Here is a 22,913-nt window from a genome sequence, read left to right as displayed (position 1 = left end):
CTGATTGAGTGTTTCAAATTATTCACTTTTGTTTGGCTCTTGGCCAGCTTCTCATTGCAGAGGGCTATGGCAAACAAAACCTGTAATTTACCCTGACAGTGATAATACACTGTTTATTCTGCTAGCTTCTCAACTCAGAGTTTTTATAAAGTAAAGATTCAAACAAAGCTCAAGTTCTAATGTAAATACGTCTTGTAACTCTAAACTTAGCCAAACAGTTAGAAATCAAATAGTGATTGTATTTTTTCCCCTCCCCATGAAAACGTCATTATATATTTTTCCTTTCCTTTGCTGATAGAGATATCTCAACTTGAATAATGAGAAAAGACAGCAGTAATTGAAGAACTTTTTTTTTTCTTTCTCACATTTCTTTTTTTAACCAAGTGGTTTAGCACTAATTTCCTAACCATTTTATCTTTTACTGCCAAGTATATCCTTGTGAGAATTGACACTTCCACCATACACTGCATAACTGCTCGTCGCATTCCACTTGCTCCAAACTCAGTGCAGAATGGAAGTTAGTGGGCTTCTATAAAATCTGTAATTTCCAGATATTTCTGGGATATTGCTGTTTGGGTGGAGTTTGTTTGTTTTGTGGGTGTTTGGATTTGTTTTTTGTTTTTTTTTTTTTCCTCACTTGCTGAATTAATTTTCTTCCAAAAGGGTGTTTGTTCCTCCTTAAGAACTGAAATGTGAAGTCTGATTGTGTAAACAAAAGTAGAATGGTAAGAAATCTGAATGGGCAGATGCAATAGATGTGAAATGGTTAAGCTGGGTCAGAGTCAGTGGTCAATACTGGCATATGAGGGAGAGGTACAAGAAGCTGTGCTGCAAATTATTGTGTTCTAAATGTAGTAAACAGCCCAGTAAAGATTTATCTTTCAATTTCCTATTCAAAGAGAGGTTACAGAAAGCAGCAGTGACTCTAGCTGAGTTATCTACAAGTTACCACTTTTGGAGTGGGATTTTAGTCCATGTAAAGACACTTGTCTTCAGTCAGTTGAGTGGAGCTGTCATGGGTACATTTCCATGGACAGCGCTGGGAGCTTAGGTGCCTGCCTCACAACAGGCATCTGAACAGTCACTTACTTTAGATGTCTTCATCTATAAGCTGAATCATGCCTTTAATGTCAAACATGAAACAAAGTTTACATTAATGTCAAACGTGGATCAAAGTTTTAATTTTGTTTCTGAATGTAATTTACAGCTACAGTCGAAAGCGGAGAGGGGAACATGAGTGCTGGGAGGGCAAAACTTGCTCCATGTTAAGTAAGCTTACTAAAAGGTGAGGGAATATACCTATTATAAGATAGTCTGGATGTCTTGTGTAAGAATGGAGAAACAGAAACATTATCTGAAGAGCAAGTGAAGGTTAGGATTCTTTTTGGGCTGCAACTAAAAATATGTGTTTTGCCATAATGACTGCAAAAATAAGTACTCTTTATAGAGTTGATGACAAGAACCAAAAAAGAAATTAAATTGAATTATTTTAATACTAAGGACTGGAGTATCTGAGGACAGATAGATCAAATAGAATAAACTTTTTTTTTTTAAAAAAAGAAACCAATGCATAGTGTTGTCATAGGAATGTCTGCTTAGTATGTAGTTTACGAACTGTAGCACGTAGCTGTATGTACTCTCTTGTCTTATGTATTTGTCCTGAATGCAATGACAGTGAATAAGACTTGGCACCAGTAATAACTTACGGTGTTATGTTGTTGTTCCATTCTATGCTTGAGGAAAGTAAGGTGTTTGTGTTAAATAAGGAAGTGTAATGACTTCTTCAGTGTTATACAGCAAATCATTAGCTTTTCCCTTTCCTACTGTAATTGTAACAGCTGAACAAATGAGATAACATGAGGAGAAGTTTCTTAAAGAATTAAGGTAGAGGTCTGGATGCTACGAGAAAATGGAATGGTGTTCAAATGGTTCAGGATGTTTTTTTCTGCATTCATGGTCTCGGTGTCGCCTTGTATTGGGATCCAAGTACTGCTATGTCCTAAGTCTGGAAGATATTTCAGTGTCTTAAACATTCATCATACACATTTTGCCTTGTTGCATTTTTTTGTGGATTCAACTGAAGAGGACTTGTGATATGTTCTCTCCAGCTTTTTTTAAGATAAATGTAATTGAAGATATTTTTAGTATTTTTGTTTTAAAAACAAACAGCCTCTACCTCTCGTCTTGGAGGCAGGAGAGCTCTGCTGTATTGGCAATAATTTTTAAAAGCCTAACTGTTCGAATGAGCTCAGCATCTTCATTCCTTTCCCTGTTAGTGTTATGAACTGCTGTATGCCTGAATGCATTAGGAAGTCTGGCTGCAGTTCTCTAAGAAGGTGAAGGCTACATGCCTGAGCTCTTTTGAAACTGTGACTCCACATGCTAGTACTTATTTCTCAAAAATTTGACTAATTATTTCATTATAGATATGTTCAGGAGATTTATGTATGGGTTTCTATAATCTAATTCTTTGATTTTTAGAAAGAAAAGAAGGAAAAAGTGAAGATTATGATGTTTTACAACTATCCAAATATTCAGTATTTGCAATAGCAAATCAAGATTCTGATTTTACTTCTTCATTTGAGTGCAGTAAGGGTAGGCAGCTGTTTTGGTAAGGTTTGTAAAAACAATGTTATCTGCTGTGGAAAAACGCTGTTTGTGTAGTGAAACAAAATGAATTATGGAAGTTTGTTTCATGGCTGGATTTTTTGTGTCCAATAATGTGCAAGCTACTAGGCTTTTCCCTGTTAGAATGAACACAAAGTTTTTCTGCAATGTACTTTTACCGGGGTCAAATTGGACTCTTGCTTAATATCCTGGATGCTAAAAGAGATCCGTTTTCAAGAACCCTGTAGGCATTTCATAATTTAGAGGTCTTTGCTGCTTTCTTGCATTTCATTTGAAATTATCTGAGGGATGAGAAAATGGGATGATGATGGATAGGCGCACAGCCATAAGAAACTCAATTAAAAATTGGCCTTTGTAAACATCTATTTCAAACAATTGTAAGTAACCAGTCAGACCCTTGAGTTTTGTTTTTTTATGCATGTCAAAGTGCATGAAAAACATACTTGTGCCGGGAAAGGGGTAAATGAACTGCTGTGAGCTCAGTTAGTCTTGCTTCAGTGCAGATACCAGCATTAACAGGAGGATAGAAGGGCAAAGCGTTACTCAACTTAAGGACAGATGGGGAAGGAGAGGAGACTTGTCACATGATTCGCTTTCCTCTCAACTGGCTGGAGTATTTCATGTTTGCTTGATATCTGTCAGTTCTCTTCTTTACCATAGTTTCTTCTAATTAGTTGGTGACACAAATGAATTGGTCTTGAGTTCCGCTTGAGTTATTGCTAGAATCTCTTGTTTAAAAACTAGTGCTGCCTCCCATTTCTATGGCTTTTTTAAGGGAGGAATTACCCATGTGGCTAATAGTTCATCAGTTTCTCATGCAAGTTCTTTTAGAACACTTAAATACCATTTAGTCCTGGTAAGGTGCTAGTAAGGTTGTTGCTTTGTGTTGTACAAATTTGATCTAAAGCTTTTTCTATTATCAGTTCAGCTTCAGATGGCTTCACAGATTCTTTCTCCATAAAGAGAGTCTAATGTGAAAACCTCCTTGACTTCCCACACAGTGGAATCCAATGCTGTCAATTAGGGAAAAATACAAATTAAAAGGAACTAAGGTTGTGGCAGATAAACCAAATTAATTTTATGCCTCAAGTGTTCAGAGGAGAAGGATGTCCAGAGCAATTCAGTGTTCTCCACTTTGAGTGGGATGCAGACTTCACACTTTTGATGTAGGGATTTTAACATACCAGCATATCTATTTCTTGTATGTTATTTTTTTTGCACATATTTTCCCTTTTAAGATGTCTTTATACTTCATTTATTTTGATCTCTCGTTAAATTGCTTAGTTGGCTTTGGGGAGAGTATTTCAGTTGCCTTTGATTTGCTGATACTGACAAAGCAGATTCCATGTAAATGTGTGGTAAATTGTTTCTGTGGTGCCACAAGAGATTTACTCTTTTAGATACTCTGTTTAATTAGTTTCCATTACTGTTATGTGTTTATCCCACTTAAAGCTAGATATGATAGTTGCTTTTTTGTTTTCTTCCCTCTTAGCTCAAACAGGTTGAATTTGAGAACTTATTCATCTCTGGCTTTTCAGTATTTACAGTGTGTACTAGTTCATGGCTCTAGTAGGAACAAAAAACATAACTTGCTCCTACTATTGAAATTTATGATTAGATGCTTCACAGAAAGTTCGAGAATTTAAATAGCTATTCTCTGTTATACTCTAGTGTGGTGTTTATCCAGCATGTAAAAATAACTGCAGATTTCCCCTTATTTCTGCCTGTTCTACCTCTCATCGCTATGTGGTAAGTGTCATTATTTTGGATTGATGATCAGTAGTCTTGCATTTATATGATTATCTCTTTATATATGAGCTTCAACTCGCAGAGGGTCTGGATATGCTTTTACAGAGTTAAATACATTTATCTTATTTCACTCTGTCCACTTTTCTGCTTTCCTTTTTTGTTACAGCTGTACAGCTCCTACATCAGCATAATTGGTTCATTCTGGTTCATTGGTTCATTCATTGGTTCATAATTCTCTCATTCTGATTTAAATGCTTTATCAATAGTATAATCATATTCCTCTGAATGTTTTCTTCTCATACACTATGAGAAGCACATTCTATCCATGTCCACATTTAAAACTAGACAGTCTTGTTTTTATGTTGGATTCTCGGACTTGCATTTGTATAGGAGCCCTTGCGCCCTTGTTCTTTGCCTGTCCTTTTTTTTTTCTCTCTCTTTTTTTTTTAACTCTGCTTGATTGAAATGCTGTTTGGTTAGACAGAGCTTTGCTATTTCCTGTCAAACTTCATTAAGTACTTTAGTGCTTTATTTCCAAGAATACAGAGTTTTAATGATTGCATCCCTAATTGATGGGTCATCCTGAAATGTGCATGCCTTTACACCTGCCAACTTTCTGCTAAATTTAAACAGTCTTCATCTTAATTTTAAACTTAAATACCAGCAGCCTATTTTTGTTTATTTTAGGTAGAGTTTGTGCATCCTATTCCAAAAGTCTTTCTACAGTCTAATAAAACTAAACCCTTTCTTCCTGCATCATTTTCTCAGCTACTTACTGAAATGCTACCTTACTGCCTGAACCTGGGCTTTGGTACTAGAACCGTTTCAAAGATGTAGCCATGAAGACAGTCTTGTAGTCAGGTGGCTAAAAAGCTAATTTTGTCTCCAAGCACTTTGCAAATTCCTTTAATATGTTGTTATTTTTATTGTGAATGGCTCCTTCTCAGTTTTCTCCAAGAAATGCTCTGGATGCCTCCTGGGTATCATAAAACCAACTATCTTTGCATTTAGTAATCAGAATACCCAAGGGTAAGATTGTGTATGCTCTTCTGAGACTCAGATCTTTGCATACGTAAGCATTAAACTACACACCTTAATGAAATGCTGGCAGTGAAATCCGAAATCATATGAAATTAGCTTAATTTTAAGATTGGTTACAGACAAGAAATTTAGACCAGACTAATCTTAAAATTTGATAATGCTTATAAGCATGTATGGAAAACAGCCTGTTGTATAATTCATGTAAAATAAATGTTTTGTTTTATGAAACTAGTAAAAGCTCTGTTGTTTGGAATGCCTTCTTTTCTTTCTTTGCATCTAAAGTTAATACAGAGCTAAAGAAGATGGGAATTCATTGAGGTCAGGATCTTGAATCTGTAAGGTACATTCCTTTAATAAAACTCTACTGAGTTACACACCGTGCTGTTGGATGTTCACTATTGCAAGAAATGATGCTTTCCGAAATGGTATTTTAAATCTCCTTACCCTTTGGTAAACTGAGGGCTTAGGAAGCTAAATTAGCTCAATGTTTGTGCTCTTCTATAGGTTCAGTACTGTATATTTCAACCATCTTTTATTTCTAGGCCAAATACTACACTCAGGGAGACCTAAAGCACATACAGATGATAACAATAATCTTCATTGTCTTTTCAGGAGAGTTGAACTGTATAAACTCTGGATTTATTCATTGCTCTTCAGACAGACCTACAGTGTTAGCTGTTACATTGTGTTCAGAAACCATGAGAAAACTGGATTCTGAACCAAAGATGATCTATATAGGGCTGATATTTCAAGAAGAGTTGTGGATGACTAGCAATTAATAACATAGATTTATGGATTTGGAGCTATATTACAATGGTGAAGCTTTGATGAGCATATTTACAAGGTCCTTTGAGTTTTAATATAGTGGTTTTCATTAAATTTATTTATAATCTATATTTTTTATTGGCTATACTTAAATCTAGTCTATAAGGATTTTGAAGGTTTATAGCAAACTCAGAGATATAAAAAGTTAAGTAACTTTTATCTAGCGAGTGGGTTTATCCAAATAAGTCATCAAACTTCTCAATTTCCTTTTTAGAAGGCCAGTTAGGGACAGACTGACTCATTCTCCTGTCTGACAGAACACAAAGACATCCACAGTTTAGCTGGCAAGACTATTGAAAAAAAGGGAGAATTTTAGAATTTCAGGGAGTGTGTCTTGCTTCTCAGTTCCCCAGTTGGATGTAAGATAAAATTTTCAAATGAGAAACATGTGAAATCTTGTCTAAACATCTGAATAAACGATGTCCCAATTTCCTGATGACTTAAATGCAAACTGTAGGATCTGAACATTCCTAAAAGTCATCTTAGTCATAAATTTATATGTCAGAATAAGGTTTACAGTGCTAAGAAATTTCTGATAACCCTAACATTCTTAGCGTACAAATCAAATTTAAGGGAGAGGAGGGTACACAGTCTCCATTTCTGCTAGGTTTTATTTCCTTTTCCACAGGGTTGTCTGGTGGTGTTCAGGTTTTTTTTCCAGGTTATGAGGAGGAAGGAGGCTAGCATAGCGTCTGAGGAAGTGCGAGTGAGATAGTCACAATTATGATTGACTGAAATGGAAGGATAGTTCAGAAAAAAACAACTCTTTTGTTACCTATACCCTGATAATGTCTGCGGGGCATGTGCCTTTCCCCAGTGACTTGAAGACACTGTGAATCAAAGTGCTGAGGCTAAGGAATTTCCCAGTAGTGTATAAGAGGCAAGACTCTGACTGGTTTTAAAAGTGAAGAGCTCTGTTCAAGTTGCAGGTTTTTAATCAGCTCTCATAATTTCGAGCAAAATGCGTAACTTGAAAGGTATTGGCAAGGAAGTAAATAAGGCCTTGTTCCAAAGAGCAGTTTTAGTGATTTTCTTTTGCAGTGCCATAACCTGATGCTGTCTCCACTGAAGCTGCTAGGAGTATCTTGGGCAGAGAATGAGAGCAGACCTGTGCAAGGTATATCTCATCAAGCTCCTATGCACATTTGAGAACAACCACGTTTCTGGATTCAGTGAGTTTCCCTTCTTCAACACTCTTGGCAAACGTAGAGTCTGGGAGAAGGTAACTGGTGCTAGACCAAATTTGGCAGACATAAATCAGTTAGCTGTCTGGGTATTTTCAATGTTATTGTCTACTTGGCACTTTTAATTTCCTATTTGGGGGGGGATGGAGGATAAAACTTTTCTATGACAAAATACTTCCCCTCTCCCCTTTCAGTAGCCTGACCACAATGGCCCCATCACAACTGTTTGGGTTTTTTTTTTTTCTTCTTGAAAATTAATGTGGTCAATGATCAAGTGATGGTTTGAAGGCCTTTAGTGCTAGAGCCTTCTGTTGTCAGAATGTCTGTACAAGCTCTAGCTTTTACCAGTCATGTTCCTCAGCACAAACTTTTCCGTGGGAGGGTAAAGAGACTGGTTAAGTTTCACTGCCTGCTCAGTCTTTGGAGTTCCTTCAGATTGTGCCTTGCAAGGGCGTTGTGTTGGGTTTTTATCCTGGGGGTGTGCAGTTGAGACCTATCGCGGAAGGGAAGTGGGCAGTTCTCCATTCAGAATCATCCTTAAGCAGCAGACCTTGCTGCAGCCCACTCAAACTCTCAGGATTTTATCTGCTATGGATCTCAGCTGGGTCTGTGTCTGTGACCAAAATGGGTGCCTTAGGGTTCTTCTGCAGTCTTAGCCAAGTATCTAGAAATCTTTCAGTAGAGTAACAATCCTATCAGGAAGGACTATATTGAGTTGTTAAAGCGAATGAATTATTGAATGAATAGAAAAGTATAATTTTATTTATGACAATGCAACTTTTATAGAACAGTTCTAGAGTGATTGAGACCTTTCTATATTTTGGACATTTGAAATGAGAAGCAAAATTATTGGCAGTATGTTTGGAGAACAACCCTCTGTTGCCAGGGATGAGACTAGATGATTTAATGGGGATGAGACTAGATGATTTCATGGTTTTTCTTGTATCTACTTCCTATTACTTCCATTTCCTCCTCTGAGCCATCCACCCGTCCTGCCCCCCCCTCCATCTGAAACAGAAATTTTAAAAATGAAAGTTCATATGTCCCTCCTGACCTTTTAGTTTATTTCTGAATTTATACATATTCTGTGGCTTTTTTCTAATCTTCTTAGCAGAAAGGTCCAAATATTGAACATACTTTTTCAATATGTTCACACTTTTGGTCTTCAGACACTAAATAGGTTATGTGTTACCTTGTCCAAGTGTGTGGTGTTTTTCTGAAAGGTTATACAGTGTCCATTTCAGGCTCAAGAAACAAAAAAATAAAGTATTTATGTGAAAATCAAAATTAACATGTAAGAAGATTTTGGTGTTCATTTTTAACAATTTTTTCCAGTAATCTCTGTTCTCAACAGATTTAGTGCTACTGATTTTCTTGTTTATTCCCTGTTTAAAATTACTGTCTTAGCACAGAGCCTGAGGCTGTGACATGTTTCTTGAACTGCTTCAGTCTCATGCATGCTTCTGTCATATGTGTATATAATGCTCAGAGATTTTGTAGCTGGACATAAATGCATTGAAGCTCATAGTACGCCATAGGAAACTTGGTTATGAGTTTAGACTACAGTTCTTGGTAACTGATGTGTGACTTGTATTCTCAGTTCTCGTGGCCATTTTTCTCTTGCCTGTTCTTAAGATATGAAACTAATTATAGCATATATAAGTCACTTAAATTTTTCTGCCACAAGAAAGATCTTAACTTCATTGAGACTTCTCCTCCTCCACACTCGAACAGGAGTATAACTCTTCCCATAGCAATGGTTTGTTCTGGAAACTTATGATAGCGTCAAACTTTCTATCTTGGAGAATGATTTATAGATTTTTTTTCTCTCTGTCTGATGTTGTGTGTTTTCTTTTCAAACTCCAGTTACAAAATCCTGTGCCAATTTCTCCCTCTCTCGCAGCCCCACCCTGCAATGAATCAGAAGTGCACCGTGTCTTTTTTTGGTCACAGGTCTTGGTGCAGTCATCCACTTCTATTGTTGCTTATGATTAGACTAGTTATGCTGCACTGCACATGGAACGGTGCATTCAGTCTTATTTGGAAATCTAAATTGGAGACTAGAGCAAGTGCCCTATTACTGAGGGCAGCGCCTCACCATGAGCATATTTGGCCAGCACTTAATCGTCTGCACTGGTCACTGGTTAGGTTCCAAACAGAGTATATGGAGTTGGTGTTAATTTACAAGAGCTGTAAATATTCTGAGACTTGCCAGCTTAGAAAGATCATCTTTCCCTTTGAGCTCTGATACTATGGTTAAAAGTGCTGACCAGAGCTCCCACCAGAGTGGTTTTCTCTGATCATCCCTTTCAGGATAATTTACGCCCTTTTTCAGGGAGGGCATATGGCAACGACCATTGCTTTCCCCGCTCATGAGAGGAGAGAGGGTAGCAGTGTAGGAGAACATTGTTTGACTAAGGTTTTTCATTGTGTCCACCCTGGCCTCAAAGTACACAATGATAATGTCGGCTGGTAGTCATGACAGTGTGCCTGAAGCAGTGAACAGACATCTTATGCGCTCAGAATTTAGAGAAATTAAATATGAGCCTCACTTCTCTCTGTCATTCCACCAATGTCAGTGGAGTTGTATGAGAAATGGTTATCACCTAGATCTTGCATCTGCTTGCTGGTTACAGTAGGTGGAATAATTTAGAATTGCACCATGGATCTAGAGAATTTCTCAGTTGTGTTAACACTGAGTTGAAAGCCCTGTTTCTATTTGTATTTATTCTTAATCTTTGCTTTGAATAAACATAATGTGACCTTATTGAACAGTTTTGGGTTTTTTAATCCCTTTGTTAACCTGGATTTTATTAATTTATTTGCTTTAAGATAAAGTATTTTAACCTTCCATCATGCATAGAAACTGTTGTAGAAATCTTTGAATCCTTGAATTTTGATAAGGGTTTGACTTCACAACATCTGTTGAAAGTTATGTAGTGCAGTGATACATAGTTTTTCACGTATGAGCATGAGGTAATTAATCCATGTACATCACTTCCTTGAGGGTGTCTTTGTGCCTCAGTGGTATTATTAGTGGGACTGTCCCATTGGGGTGTAATGCAGAATAAGAACACTAATGTTTTGCTTGTGGTGGATCTCTCTTATTCACCTATGGAACACTAGATACCCATGAAAAAGGTCAAATGTACAGAGATCTGGCATCCATTTCACAACTTGCAAGACATAGTCTCAGGCATATGTAATATATATAACTCATTGCCAGAAAGCTAAGAGGAAATGATTGCATTTAAGTACAATGCAATCTACAACAATAGTTCAGTGTGCATGAAATTAAAAACTGCTGGTAACACATGTAGAATAAATAAGTCGACAGTGTTTATTTTTACTGTAGTTTTCTACAGAGATGAAATCCTGCTTCTTGTGATATTTAATTGGCTTCATTAAGAAAACCAGCAAATATTATACCCACTGTTACAGAATATTGAATTTTCTGGAGCTGGGCATGCAATATATTGTTATTCCAGTGTATGAATGTCTCAGAATTAAAGTACAGCAATGTTATGCTGACAACATACTAACAAACTTCACCTTTTAGCTGAGATGGTTCCTTCTCTCCTTGATGCCCTGTCTCAGTTTTCAAGTGTTCCTCACTTGACCTACTGTGTGTAGCAACTACTTTCATCTGACACTTAAAAAAACCCAAAAAACAAAACCCAAACCAACCAACCAACCAAAAAACAAAAACCCCAAAACCACGTAACCTAGAGTGCTCAGTTTTATGAAATCACATTTCTTACCTACTCAGTACCTGAGCAGTATTACACCATAATATGATGTAATTGTGGTACATTTTTAATGTGATGTTTAGTCCATGTATTAACATTGCATGAGAAGGTAAGAGTGTACTGTAAAGGTACACAAGAGGAAATGCATAGCCTTAATGCAGTAGTGAGAGTGCATACAGTGAAGAGACATAGAGCGGTGAAATAGCTAATGTGGAAATGATAAAAAAATATTTTGGAAGTGAGGGCCTGGAAAAGGATTTAGTTATTTGGATGGACAGAAAGATATGTTTGGTTTATTTGTGTGGGGTTGTTTTTTGGGGTGTTTTTTGTGTTTGTTTTTTTAAAATTTTATTTTTTATTTTCTTGGAGTTGCTATGAAGAAGAATTTGTGAGACTTAAATGTAGAAATGCTCAGGCAGAAAATGTGCCTCAGTATGACAGGCTGAGTGACAAGCAGTATGACTTTGTTATCCCAGTTTTAAGAACTGAGGTATTGGAGAATCTTAAGGATGAAGCCAAGGGCAGGAGGATAAAGGACTGAGTTCCTTTCTCGTCTCATGGAGTTGGGGATGATGGCAGGTTGCTCACAGATGTTGAGATTTGTTGTGGTGGTGGTGGTGGTGGTGGTGGCTGGAGTAGACTTGAGTCATCAGCATAGAGATGATGGCTAACTTTGAGTTTCTGTGAGGAGAAGCACAGAGAGTGAATGGATAAAGAGAAGACCTAAAGAATAAGACTTGTGGGATCCTATGGACGAAGTAGAGATGGACAATGAGAAGTTTCCAACTCAGACTACATTGTGGAAACACTTAGACAAATGAGTCCAGCTGGAGTTGCAGAAACTCTGCGTGGGTAAGATGGCAAGGAAGTGCTAAAAGCTTATTTGTGTCCAAGGCAGCCAAAAGATCAGAGACAGCAAAGATGGATTATGTTCAGAGGTTTGCCAGAAGGGAAATTATTGAGCCTTTAATGAGAGCAGTTTCAGTTGAACAGGGAGCAGAAGTCAGACCAGAATGATGTCTACAATGAAACTGAGGGAAAGGGTCTCCTGTTGAGGATGGCAAAGACTGCAGCCAGCAGAATCACTGTCCCTTGGAGATCTTCAATAGTGAGCTGGACAGGGGTCTGAGCAACCTGATCTGACTGCGAAGTTAGCCCTGCACTCAGCAGGTTGTGCTGGAGACTTCCAGAGATCCCTTCTAGCCTGTATCACTCAACAGGATGTCTTGTTAACTGACTGACCTTGAGGGGGGCAGCAGTTGGAGCAACAAGCACAGTGTTTTATGGTGTTTTGTTAGATGAGAGAGACTGCAGTTGTGAGACTTTTGCAGGTTAGGTTCCATTTTTTTAAGCTTGGTGAATGCTGACTCCTCAGATGTGTGTAATAACTTTTATCTTAACACTGAAAATGCCCTTTACTTGGTGTTTTAAGAAGAAATGTCTGCTACAGTGAAATAGAGTTTGGTTGGCTGGCTTAGGTTTTCTCACTTGCTTAGAGCATAAGGAGTAAGTTTCCTTTTAGGAAATGTTAGGATTATTTTATATGTAAACAATTGTGTTTTCTTCCTTGGACTACATTCTCTATATGATCTTTGTGAGTGTGAATTCAGAGCTAAACCAAAAACTTATGATGGCTTTCCTCCCTGTAGGAAAAAAACCCTCAACTTAGTAGATGATGCTTAAACTAAAGATATTAATTGCTGCTATACTAACCTGCAAAGTTTTGTGCTAATATTTGAGTTCCTGTGAGCAACATTTATCATATCTGCATTAAAAAATTATTTACATTGCTTATTAGCAAGCTGCTATTTTTTCCTGTCCTGTTGAACAACATTCACTTATTTAACCTGTGTATGTTCATAATAAAGCTTTACCCTTTGTATAGTTGAGAGTCAATATAATATATAGAAAGTATGAAGATGGGACGCACCTATACATTGGGAGATTTCTTCCTTTCCTCCAATTTAACCCTTGTACCCCAAAGTACCTGTGACTGGTTTCTTCCACCCATACCTTCATTTCCTTTCACTATTCAGAAAATAGGGAATAATTGTGCTTATGTAACATTTAAATTCCTTGAGATTTGCAGAGGAAAAGGGCTGTGTAAGTGCTAATCATTTTAGTATTTTACTCTTTCGTTTCTTTTTTTGTGTGTGTGAGGTGGAGAGTAATATGTAAACGCGTAAATACTTGCATGCATATGGCATGTGTTTTCAAATAGGGAACATGCATATCTGGAAAACCTTCTAGTTTCATATTTTAGCTTTGTAAAATGTTTTCTTAAATACTGCAAAAATATGGAATGTGGATAAATACATTTGGACAAGTAGGTACATCCTCAGGGAAGATACAGTGGAATCTGCATTTGAATCTAAAGTAAGTATTCTTCCTAGTCCTTAATCCTGCCCTCCATCCCCCAACCCCATGAAATGCAAGAGCTTCTAAACAAGCTCAATGACTTTTATGCTATGGTTTTTCAGGTGCACCTAGAAGTCTCTGTATCTAGCTTCTGAGTTTTTTTACGTTCCTGTGAGTTTGGGTGCTGCTATTTCTTTAGACTCCAGCAATACAATAAAACTTTCCGTTCTAGACTCTAGTAGACTTGATCTAATACACTACCATGCACATGTAGTTTGTCTTTGTGTTCCTGTCTGGTCTGCACACATACAGAGTACAATTCATGTTGAAGTGCAGGAAAGACCAATCCGGTTGTTGCCCATTGGCCTCCTTTTCTCCACAAAACTGTTCCTTATCTGATAGGAGTTTGTCAGTGGCTCCATGCTTTAAAATTACATATGACTGAAGATGAATAAATATAATGGTGGTAGCATGATTTTATCATTCTTTTATTGGTAAATGTCCTGCTAAGTCTTGGGACTCTTCTCAGTTTGGAAGACCAATCTTTGTCTCTTAACTACAGCAAGACTATGGAGGATTAGTTTTGGCTGGCAACAAGAAAAACACTAATGCCTAAAGGGTTAACATTAAATGCTAATGCAGTTCTCGTATTTAGAAAGCTGTCACTAGCCCTGTCATAAGTTTAAATTCCCAAATCTGACAACGTACAATTGCTGAGGCCAGACTTAGTCTTGTTGCCTTGCTATGAAGTCAAAGGGGTTCTCAAATGATTAAGGTGAAGGGTTTTTACTGAGTCAGTGAAGACTGCTAATATTTTGCATGACCCAAACATGTTTTTTAACTTTTAATGAGAAATGTCATGTATGGAGGGAGTAAGGTGGCAGAAAGGCCCTAGAAATGGAGGCTTGCATGGTTTTTTGAAAACATGATTATCTGATAAATTAGTTCATCACTAAAATTTTCGTTTAAGAATTCTTCAGTTCTGTACTTCTGAGCACATGCGTAAGAAAGAGGAAATTCTTTCCCTCCTCCTTATTTGAAAATATATTGTCATATGTAAGAGTTGGATCTGACTGATCATTTCTTTATTCTTGTTGTCAAGAGTAGTTTTCAGTGCTTCAGCATCACTGTCCCATAACGTCTAAGTTTTTTTCATTTTTATCACATAATCATGTATTATTCGTGTACCTTGTTTGGCTTGCATGCGTTCTATACTCTTCAAGGATGCCTTTAGCATATACTGTAGCCTTGCTCTTTTATCAAAGCAAGACACTTTTTTTTGACTAATTGCTCGGAAGTTCACGATTTTGCTTTGAAACTGACATACTGTTAAGAATGTTGTATACCCTTCCACACTTAGAAGAGAATACTGCTTCTGGCTGAAAAAAGAAGAAAGTTCATTGATGAATACTTAATGCTTTTCTGATTTTTTTTTTTTTTTTTAAATTGAATTGGTGGGGAGAGGGAACCTAAAATTCATTTGTCATTGCTTTATGTATGAAACTTTTCATGGAGTTCTATTTTTTCTTAATCCAAATGCAAAATTCACATCCTGAGAAGGTTTAAATGGGACTAAAGTTTTTGAAATGGAAGAAAAGGTCACTTTGCTGCATATGGGTGTGTGTTCTGAATGTCAGGTCAGGAAGGCTAATGTAGAAAGAGCTGTGCTTTAACTTGCTGAGCGTTTTTTTGGTTGTGGGTTTTTTTGTTGCGGGTTGGTTTTTGGGGTTTTTTTGGTGCTTTTTTGTTTTTGGGGTGTTTTTTTTGTTTTTTGTTTTTGTTATGGCAGGCAACTGCGTGGAGATCTTGATGGTGCATTACTTGGCAAACATTTTGGAATCAGCTCAACATGTGACATCACACCCCCTTAAGGTTTTCCACATAAAATACGTCCTCCAAAGAAAATACAAAAATTGAGACTTAATCTGAAATCTATTATTACATCCTCTAAGGTCTCATTAGGCACCTCAGTATTCCGCCGCCCCCCCCCCCTTTTTCCAGGCAGATAGACTAAATGTTGCAGATAATAATGGTAAAGGTTTTATAGTCTTCTTGGGGGGAAGATGGAGGAGGGGCAGGAAGAGAGTTTTAATCCCATGTCTACCCTGTTTTCACAAGAAAAAACATACAAGGACTCTGATGCTTAGTCTTTCTTCCTTCTGTTCAGCTTTTCACGCTGTGTGAGCACATGTGTCTGATGTAACATTTTGCCACTTTTAGCAACTGTAGTTGTTTAGCTCTGTCTCTAAGAGATGAGTGTCTCATAGTTTTTGAGAAAAAGATAGCAGAGGTGAAAACTTGCATTCATCTCAGGTTTTGGTTCCTGAAATGATGATGTTTCACAAAAACAGTTCTTAGAGAAAAAAATCAGTTTTGTGCCTTGCCGGGGATCTTTGTATGTGCTTTTTCTGTATGTGCCTGTGCTTGCCTGCATCTGTATACATTTCTCTGAGAAGCAAAGGGTTTTTTCCGCCCCCCCCAGCCACTTTAATTGCAATCCATAAATATGGCTGTGTACTCGGTGGGAAGCATATGTGCTATCTTTGATAGACCTGCAGGAGAGAGGTGTAGTGTGAAGGGTGAACACTGCCAAAATACGTGGAACATGATGTTACACAGGCGAAGCAGAGGAAGAATTATCTATGCGTAATATGAGTTTAGAATAGGTTTGACGTTCTCACACCCAAACATTTCCATCTGGAAGCTGTTCGTAAGCGAAAGGAAACAGAGACAATATTCTCCTATCTTCTGGAGTAGCTATCCAGGGAATAGGAAATGTTCTTCGATCCCCCCCCGGATGTATTCAGTTTTACTGCAGATTCAGCGAAGCCACAGTTTAAAGGGGCTTTTTAAAAGACAGTAAATGACATTAAGTTCTTCTTAATCCTTCTGAAAATTGGTGTTGAAACCCTCACACTGTGCTTAAGCTGTGGCACTTTTAGGTTACACTTAAAAATAAAGTTGGATTTATGGGGTTTTTTTGCCAATCCTGATATGAGAACTTTATGGTGTTCTTATTTTCAAAGCTTTCTGTAAATTATCCTCTGCCTTTGCTTCTTCTCTCTGTATTTCTGTGGTCTGTCCAAACACCTTCTACTTTTCCTCAGGTCTTTTTCTTCTGCCACCAAAGGCTGCATGCCTGAATTCATATTCTGTTACTTAGGTACTATAGTGCACACAAAGCATCTTAAACATGCTGAAAGGTTTACCTGCTTCATGTTGGTTGTAACTTTACACATTTGTGTATTTCCCTGTATTCTCTCTAGTGTAACATACCTGTCATCCTGCTACAGTGCTGAAGAATCTGCCAACTGTTTGACCTACCTCACCTGCTGATGGAGATGTAGACACTACTGTTACTTAGGAGTAATTAGTCATGTTTTCACAGCTGAAGTCTCAAAATACAGCTCCGCAAATATTTCTGATTTTTAGTGGATGCAGAATAAGAAGGTGGACAGATCCTTAGACACAATGCTAAATTGTAGGTATTTTGTAGTACTATGGCAAGAGATAAGCTTACCTTTCACGTTCTTGTTCCAATAAGTTTGTAAACTCATCGCTTTTTTCCATGTATTTGCTGTGCTTCCTCTTCTCTTCTTCTAGTTCATACAGTGTTTGTCTGTGTGATTTTTCTACCATTAGAAGTTGCTCCAGCATTCGTCTGTGAGTTTCTTTCTGTTTCTCTACAACTTTATCAAGCTACAAAAAAAGCAAAAACCCCTGAAGTCTTTTGAAACTCTTACTTGCTCAGGCTTTCATTAGTGAAAGATTTTGAGAGGCTTAATAATATAAAATGCATTTAATAGCCTAATGGCCAGGTCCTTTGGTATCTGTTTGGAAAGGGTTACTTAGTTCCGTCAGTCTAATTCTGACAAATTAGAAAAACAAGTTAAGGTACTGTTTTGCAGGACCCTCAGTCACCTTCTGTTCCTCCTCCTGCCATGACTGATCCTCAACAGCTACTAATTAACAGTTACTGTTTCCAGGGCTGTGCTTTTCTCATTGATCATTGCGGTAGAGAAACAGATGTCTTGGCAGAAGAAGCCTTTGCTTCACACAGAAGTAGACTGACTTTTGGTTAAATAGAAATAGCTGTCTCATTTGTAGCTGCATAGGAAATGAGAGCATTGAATTGTCTTTATACAGTAGACAGGTAGATCAGAAAGCAGTTTTCCTCTGGTTTCACAGTAAATGTGTGATAGAACCAAGAGTGGAAAACAATCCTGTTTCCTGTGCTTACTCTGAGCATGGCTCTGGGTTTCTGGAACAAGTAAGCACTAAATTTTGAAATGGTTGGAAGTATTTTTATTTAACAATGGCATTTCCCCTTTTGTTCCTCAAATTTCACACATTGTAAAGGGGTTTGCCTTGCAGATGGCACCTTTATAGCACACTTTTTGAACATCAAATTCCCTCCCTTTCCCCAAGGATTTCTGCTGAGCTTCTAAATATTATTATATAGTGGTATTTTAATATATTTTAATAAATAATATGTGATATTTTAAATAATAAAAAGTGACATGTTAATAAATAATCTATTTTAGGTTTTGGTAATAATTTTTAGTTTTTCTAAACCACAGAGGTATTGGCATAACTGTTCACTGGAGTTATGCTGTTAAACAAAATGGTTTCCACAAACTGAAAGAAAATTATAATTCTGAGGATTCTTTTATAATTTTGAATTCAGTATGTGACTGAGTTATGCAAGCGTGTGTGTGAAACCAGAAGGGGTTTTCCTCCTTAGGCATTAGTGATCTAGCTGAAGTTTGAGGAGTGCTCACTGGAGGCAATCTAAAGACCTGGGAAGAGTCTGTATTGGTGAGAGTCTTTGTTCCCTGTTCATTCCCCTTCCCCTGTGGAGACTGCCTCCCTCATCAGGTCAACACAGGAATCCTTGTATCCTTTTTGGAACAGAGAAATTTTGAGCTCAAAGCCCAGTGCCTCCTTTTAACCACAGTCTATTCTAGTAGGTCAAGCTGCTTTGCAGTGCTTCACTCTATTAATAGGAAAGAATTCACAAATGGGCAGTGTGGGAAGCAAGGCTGGTTCTGGTTCTCCAATGTTTCCCCCACAAGGAATTTCATGTGCCACAAGAAACACTGGGGCTTCAGATTCTTAGGGCCACTGCTTATTTTGGACACTTTAATTCCAAGGAGTATGATTAATTATCTTTTCCCCATGTTTATTCACAGTTTGGCTGATAGAAGTGATGACAGGAAGAGCTGGAATGCCTAAACATGAGTTTCTTGAATGAGTGAGAATATCCTCAATTTATGCATGCGCTTTGGAGTCTCCCCCTGCTTACCTCAGCTTCTTTTTAATCTTTATATATTCTCCTATGTTTCTCCTAAATTATTGTTAACTTTTTTGGTGACACTGCTATGAATAAGGAAAAAGGAACTATTGACAAGACTTTGAAGATGGCTTGAGTCCATATTCCAACAGAAGTGTGGACCATTTTGAAAATTGCCTGTACTTTCTGCTTATGACGTTAGAGAGTGTCTTTTCTGTTGTGACATAGCTGAGCTCATTTCACACATGATCTTACAGCAGGTTAAGGTTTTTTTCATCTTGTTCACTCATAATTTGCACACTTTTACACCAGCAAGGTTAATGCTTTCTGGAATCATGATCCTGAAGTAGGACCTCTCTTGGGAAAACATTTCTTACCTAAATACTTGCATATGCAAGCTTTCTCAGTAAGCAAGTGCCACCTTTATACAGTAATCTCTTGGCCATGTTTTCTATGTCTTTTACAAAGGTCGAAAACTGAATTGCCTTAAAAAGTCAGGTTGAAGAAAGCTGGCTATTTTTAATTTCTCCACACTCTCCCTTCTTCCACTAGAGGTGGAAATTTCAAAATTTAAAATCTTCTGTTCAGCTACTAGCTTACCAGAATGAGAGAATTTTCAGTGTGTTTTATCAACCTTGCTCCCCCCTTCCAGATTTCAGAGGGTTTTTTGGAACAGCTATTGCACAGATGCATGAAGCACCATCACCTGAGTTTCTCATCCTTGCCTTTTTAAAGGTCATACTTCCAGGTGAATATATGCTGTTCTCAGAGAGCAACCTGCCTCCTCTTTTTTGATAAATTTCTGATGTGGTGCTTTTTGCAACTATGGCCCTGTCTTACTTAAATTGATATGAACTGGGCATCAGCCTTGCATGATAGTGCTGGCTGGTCTCAGCCCTCAGTGCGAGGTCAGGTGGGGAAGAAGGCAAAGGTGTGAAATTCTGATTTCTTTTGGCAGGCAGTCTGCATGGATGGGGTTAAGAAAGTAAAGTGATGCATTTCTATGGATTGGACCACCTCTTCAAATGTATATGTAAGAACCTGAGGGCATGTGTAAATTGCTATCGTAAGAAAACACTGACATTTCTGGCTACAAGCTGATCATAAATCAAATGACTCCTGTTTCCAAACATATAAATGCCTGATGGAGATGAGGGTTAGTCATCAACACAAACAGCATTAACCAAATAGAAAATAGTCCTGCTTCTGCACTGTTGGGTGTGAAGGGTGTGGGACCTGCCAGCAGTGTTTTATGGGTTCAGTATATTTTGTTTGCTCTAGAGTACTTGTTGAATGGCTATGAGAGGTTGATTCAAGTGGTAATCCAAGCAGTGAGTATGCAACAAGAAAGGTAGTAACTTCAGGTTTTTGTTTTGCAGTACTCAGTGAGCAATGCCAGTGCCTTTCACTTCAAAGTTGTGCTTTTGTCAGTGTTGAGATTAGCGGTTTGAATTACAAACTGGTATTTGGAATGGAAGAGGTGTGTATTCAAGGCAGGGAGGGGGCATGAGGAATTTGAAAGTGGGTAAAAGAATAGTAGTGTCCTGGGGAGTCCTGCTTACATGAAAGGTTAAAAGAGACAAGTAAATAAGCTGCTGCATCAAAATTGTTTTTGTGTTGCAGTTTTCTCCTGTTGCTCAGATTGGAAGATGCATTTTGGTTTTCTTTTCAAGAATGATGTCAAATCAGTTCTACCGTGAGCATTTGCAGCTGGTGTGTGGCTGGGGACAAGGTGGAGAGTGAGAGCTTGGGATTCCACTTGGGACAGAAGGGAGGAGGTGCTGGGCCTGTCTCCTGGTACAGGTGGGTGATAGAGAAGAGAATTGGAGAGGCAGCAGATCCTACATCACAATTAATGCAGACACTTGAGATCTGCATGTAAGCTGCATAATGGGTATGGGCATTTGGCCTCATGACAGTTGTGTGTGTTATTGTGCAGCATGCCTCTCCCTCCCTGCAGGACCAAGCAGAGCAGAGGCTGGTACTGGGTTGCTGCACTTCTGTGTGTTATCGGGAAGCTTTGTTGTGTCCCTCTGTGAGATAAGGGCGCTTTCCTGGGGAGCAAATTTGACTCTTGCATTTTCCCTGTGAGATCTTGTGGCCGACTCCCACGTATCCAGCAGAGAAGAGAGAGAAGTCGTGTGAACCCCTGCTAGTGTGAGATCCTCTCACAGGAGTGGTCTCCAGCAGCCCCTGGTTCCTCAGATTACTCTGTCCAAATGCTAAGTCTGTGCATGCAGAAATATCCATTTATATGTACGCACACACGTTTACTCAGCATATACAGTTCTTGGCTAAAAACCGCAGAGGACTAATAAGCAGCAGTATAAATGTCTTCTGTTGAAAATTAAAGTGATAAAATCTTAATTAGATGATCTGTTGTTTTGTTCTTGCTAACCATATGGGCTTTTTGCTAGAATTAATACTTGAACATGCTGTACAATACAATGGAAAATAAAAGGCATGGTCTTACGTAACTATGAATAGTTCAGCAAGCTAAAAATTCACAGAAATTTAATCTTTTAAATACATTTTGCCACCAACTTGTGTCTGAAGTCAAACTGGGATGGTGTGTCTCAAATCCATTACTTTGGAACTGAACTTTTAGTCTTTCTCATTTTAGACTGTTTTGTGTTTGGCACTGTGCCAGAATAAAATCCAGGTTAGTTACATTTCTTTATCCAAAGTTCAGTGAAATATTATTCCTGTTAATAATATCCTCATGGTCATTGTTTATAAATGTATAATCTTGAGTTTAGGATTACTGGACATGATGGGAGCAGTTCTTCCCTTGTCTTTTTCAACCCTAGCTGAGCCAAATTTTCTTGCGGATATGTTGGTCTGCTTTTCCTGAATGCCACATTGTCAACATTATTGTTTCAGTCTCCTCCTATGACTGTAACTTATTGGTGCCCTACAGCTGTCGTTGTTGGAAAGTTTTGACCAACACTTGTAAGACGTGAGGATGCAATCAGATATATTTTGTGAAAAGGCTGATGAGGATGCATCTTTCCCCGAGTTGATTGGCACTGGGATTTTAAAAATGGATTCAATTTTGAATTATCCTTGATGGATGCAGAATATAGGCTTTCCTCTAGTTTCGCTGCTTTTAGAGGAGTGCTCAAAGTGGTAGGAGGTATTGTTCATCACATTTCAAACAGTGAGGCACCAGGTTTTTTTATCTTTGACTGTGTTATTGGGAGCTGGGGAGAGTTAGAAACCAGAATTGGCTTTCTAATTCCGTGAAGGTTTGAAACATGAGAAAAAGAAACCATAAATTCTGCAGTATCTTCCTCTTTATCTGTCTTTTCCTATGTAACTTTCTTTGTTTTTTTGATTATTTTTAAAAACTTATTTGTTTATTTTTGAATCTGGGAAAATGGTTCTTATGCTATTATTCTGTATTTACTAGAATCTTGAATACTGTTCATTTTCTATTCAAGAGAAGTGGCAATTGATCTGAAGCCAGACTTTTTCATGAATAACTGACTTGATTTAAGTTTATAAACCACTGCAAAGATGGAAAACCTTTTCAGGCCTTTGTGTCAGACAGAAGCACAACAAAAATAAAAGTCTATTTTCTTTTCTTTTAAGTCCCTTTAAACATAAAACAATTTATTGTATCCTCAAGTGTGAGGAATAAGAGTAAGCTTATCTGGCATTTGTTAGGCTGCAGAAAGAAATATCTGTAGAACAAATTCGGCTGAAAAAAACCTCTGCTTTCAAAAAAATTAAAAAAAAATCTCCTCATAGCCAAGAAAGACATGGTTTTGGTCTGTCACATTCCCCATAGGTTTTGTAAAGGAAGATGTATTACTACTGCTTTCTATTTTGCTACATTTATTCACCTATGAATCCTGTTCCTAGTGAGTAAAGCTGTCCAGTCACCAAATTTTCCCCCTACATTCTTAGCCAAATTTGCCAAGAAACTTCATAAAGTTTAAGATAGATGAGTGAGTTGCGAGAGAACGTTAAAGGACCAGTAATCTTACAGGTGCCTTCTGAAATTCACTGTATTTTCAATTGGGTTTTGGGAAAATCCTCTGTGTTCAGGGCTACAAGGCTAAATTGTCAAGGGTGAGATGC

At 37.8% G+C, this 22,913-nt stretch overlaps 1 protein-coding gene across 4 annotated transcripts in view; it reads left to right on the top strand.

The window, feature by feature from the left end:
* CMSS1 (cms1 ribosomal small subunit homolog) overlaps nucleotides 1-22,913 on the top strand; it is a 249,293-nt gene that overhangs the window by 61,144 nt on the left and 165,236 nt on the right. Inside the window, exon 1 of one of the 4 annotated variants that reach the window (XM_072883742.1) lies at nucleotides 16,955-17,015. The exons of 2 other annotated variants lie outside the window; for them this stretch is intronic. In XM_072883742.1, coding sequence (XP_072739843.1) covers nucleotides 16,970-17,015 — 46 coding nt within the window. In that variant the 5' untranslated portion in view covers nucleotides 16,955-16,969. Of the gene's footprint in view, nucleotides 1-16,954; nucleotides 17,016-18,769; nucleotides 18,789-22,913 lie in introns of those variants that run through there. One more of the 4 variants, XM_072883752.1, reaches the window with a different exon arrangement.

The sequence above is a fragment of the Ciconia boyciana genome, chromosome 1 (assembly GCF_034638445.1).
Source record: "Ciconia boyciana chromosome 1, ASM3463844v1, whole genome shotgun sequence".
Taxonomy (NCBI): Eukaryota; Metazoa; Chordata; class Aves; order Ciconiiformes; family Ciconiidae; genus Ciconia; species Ciconia boyciana.
This window is presented reverse-complemented; position numbering and strand designations above follow the sequence as displayed.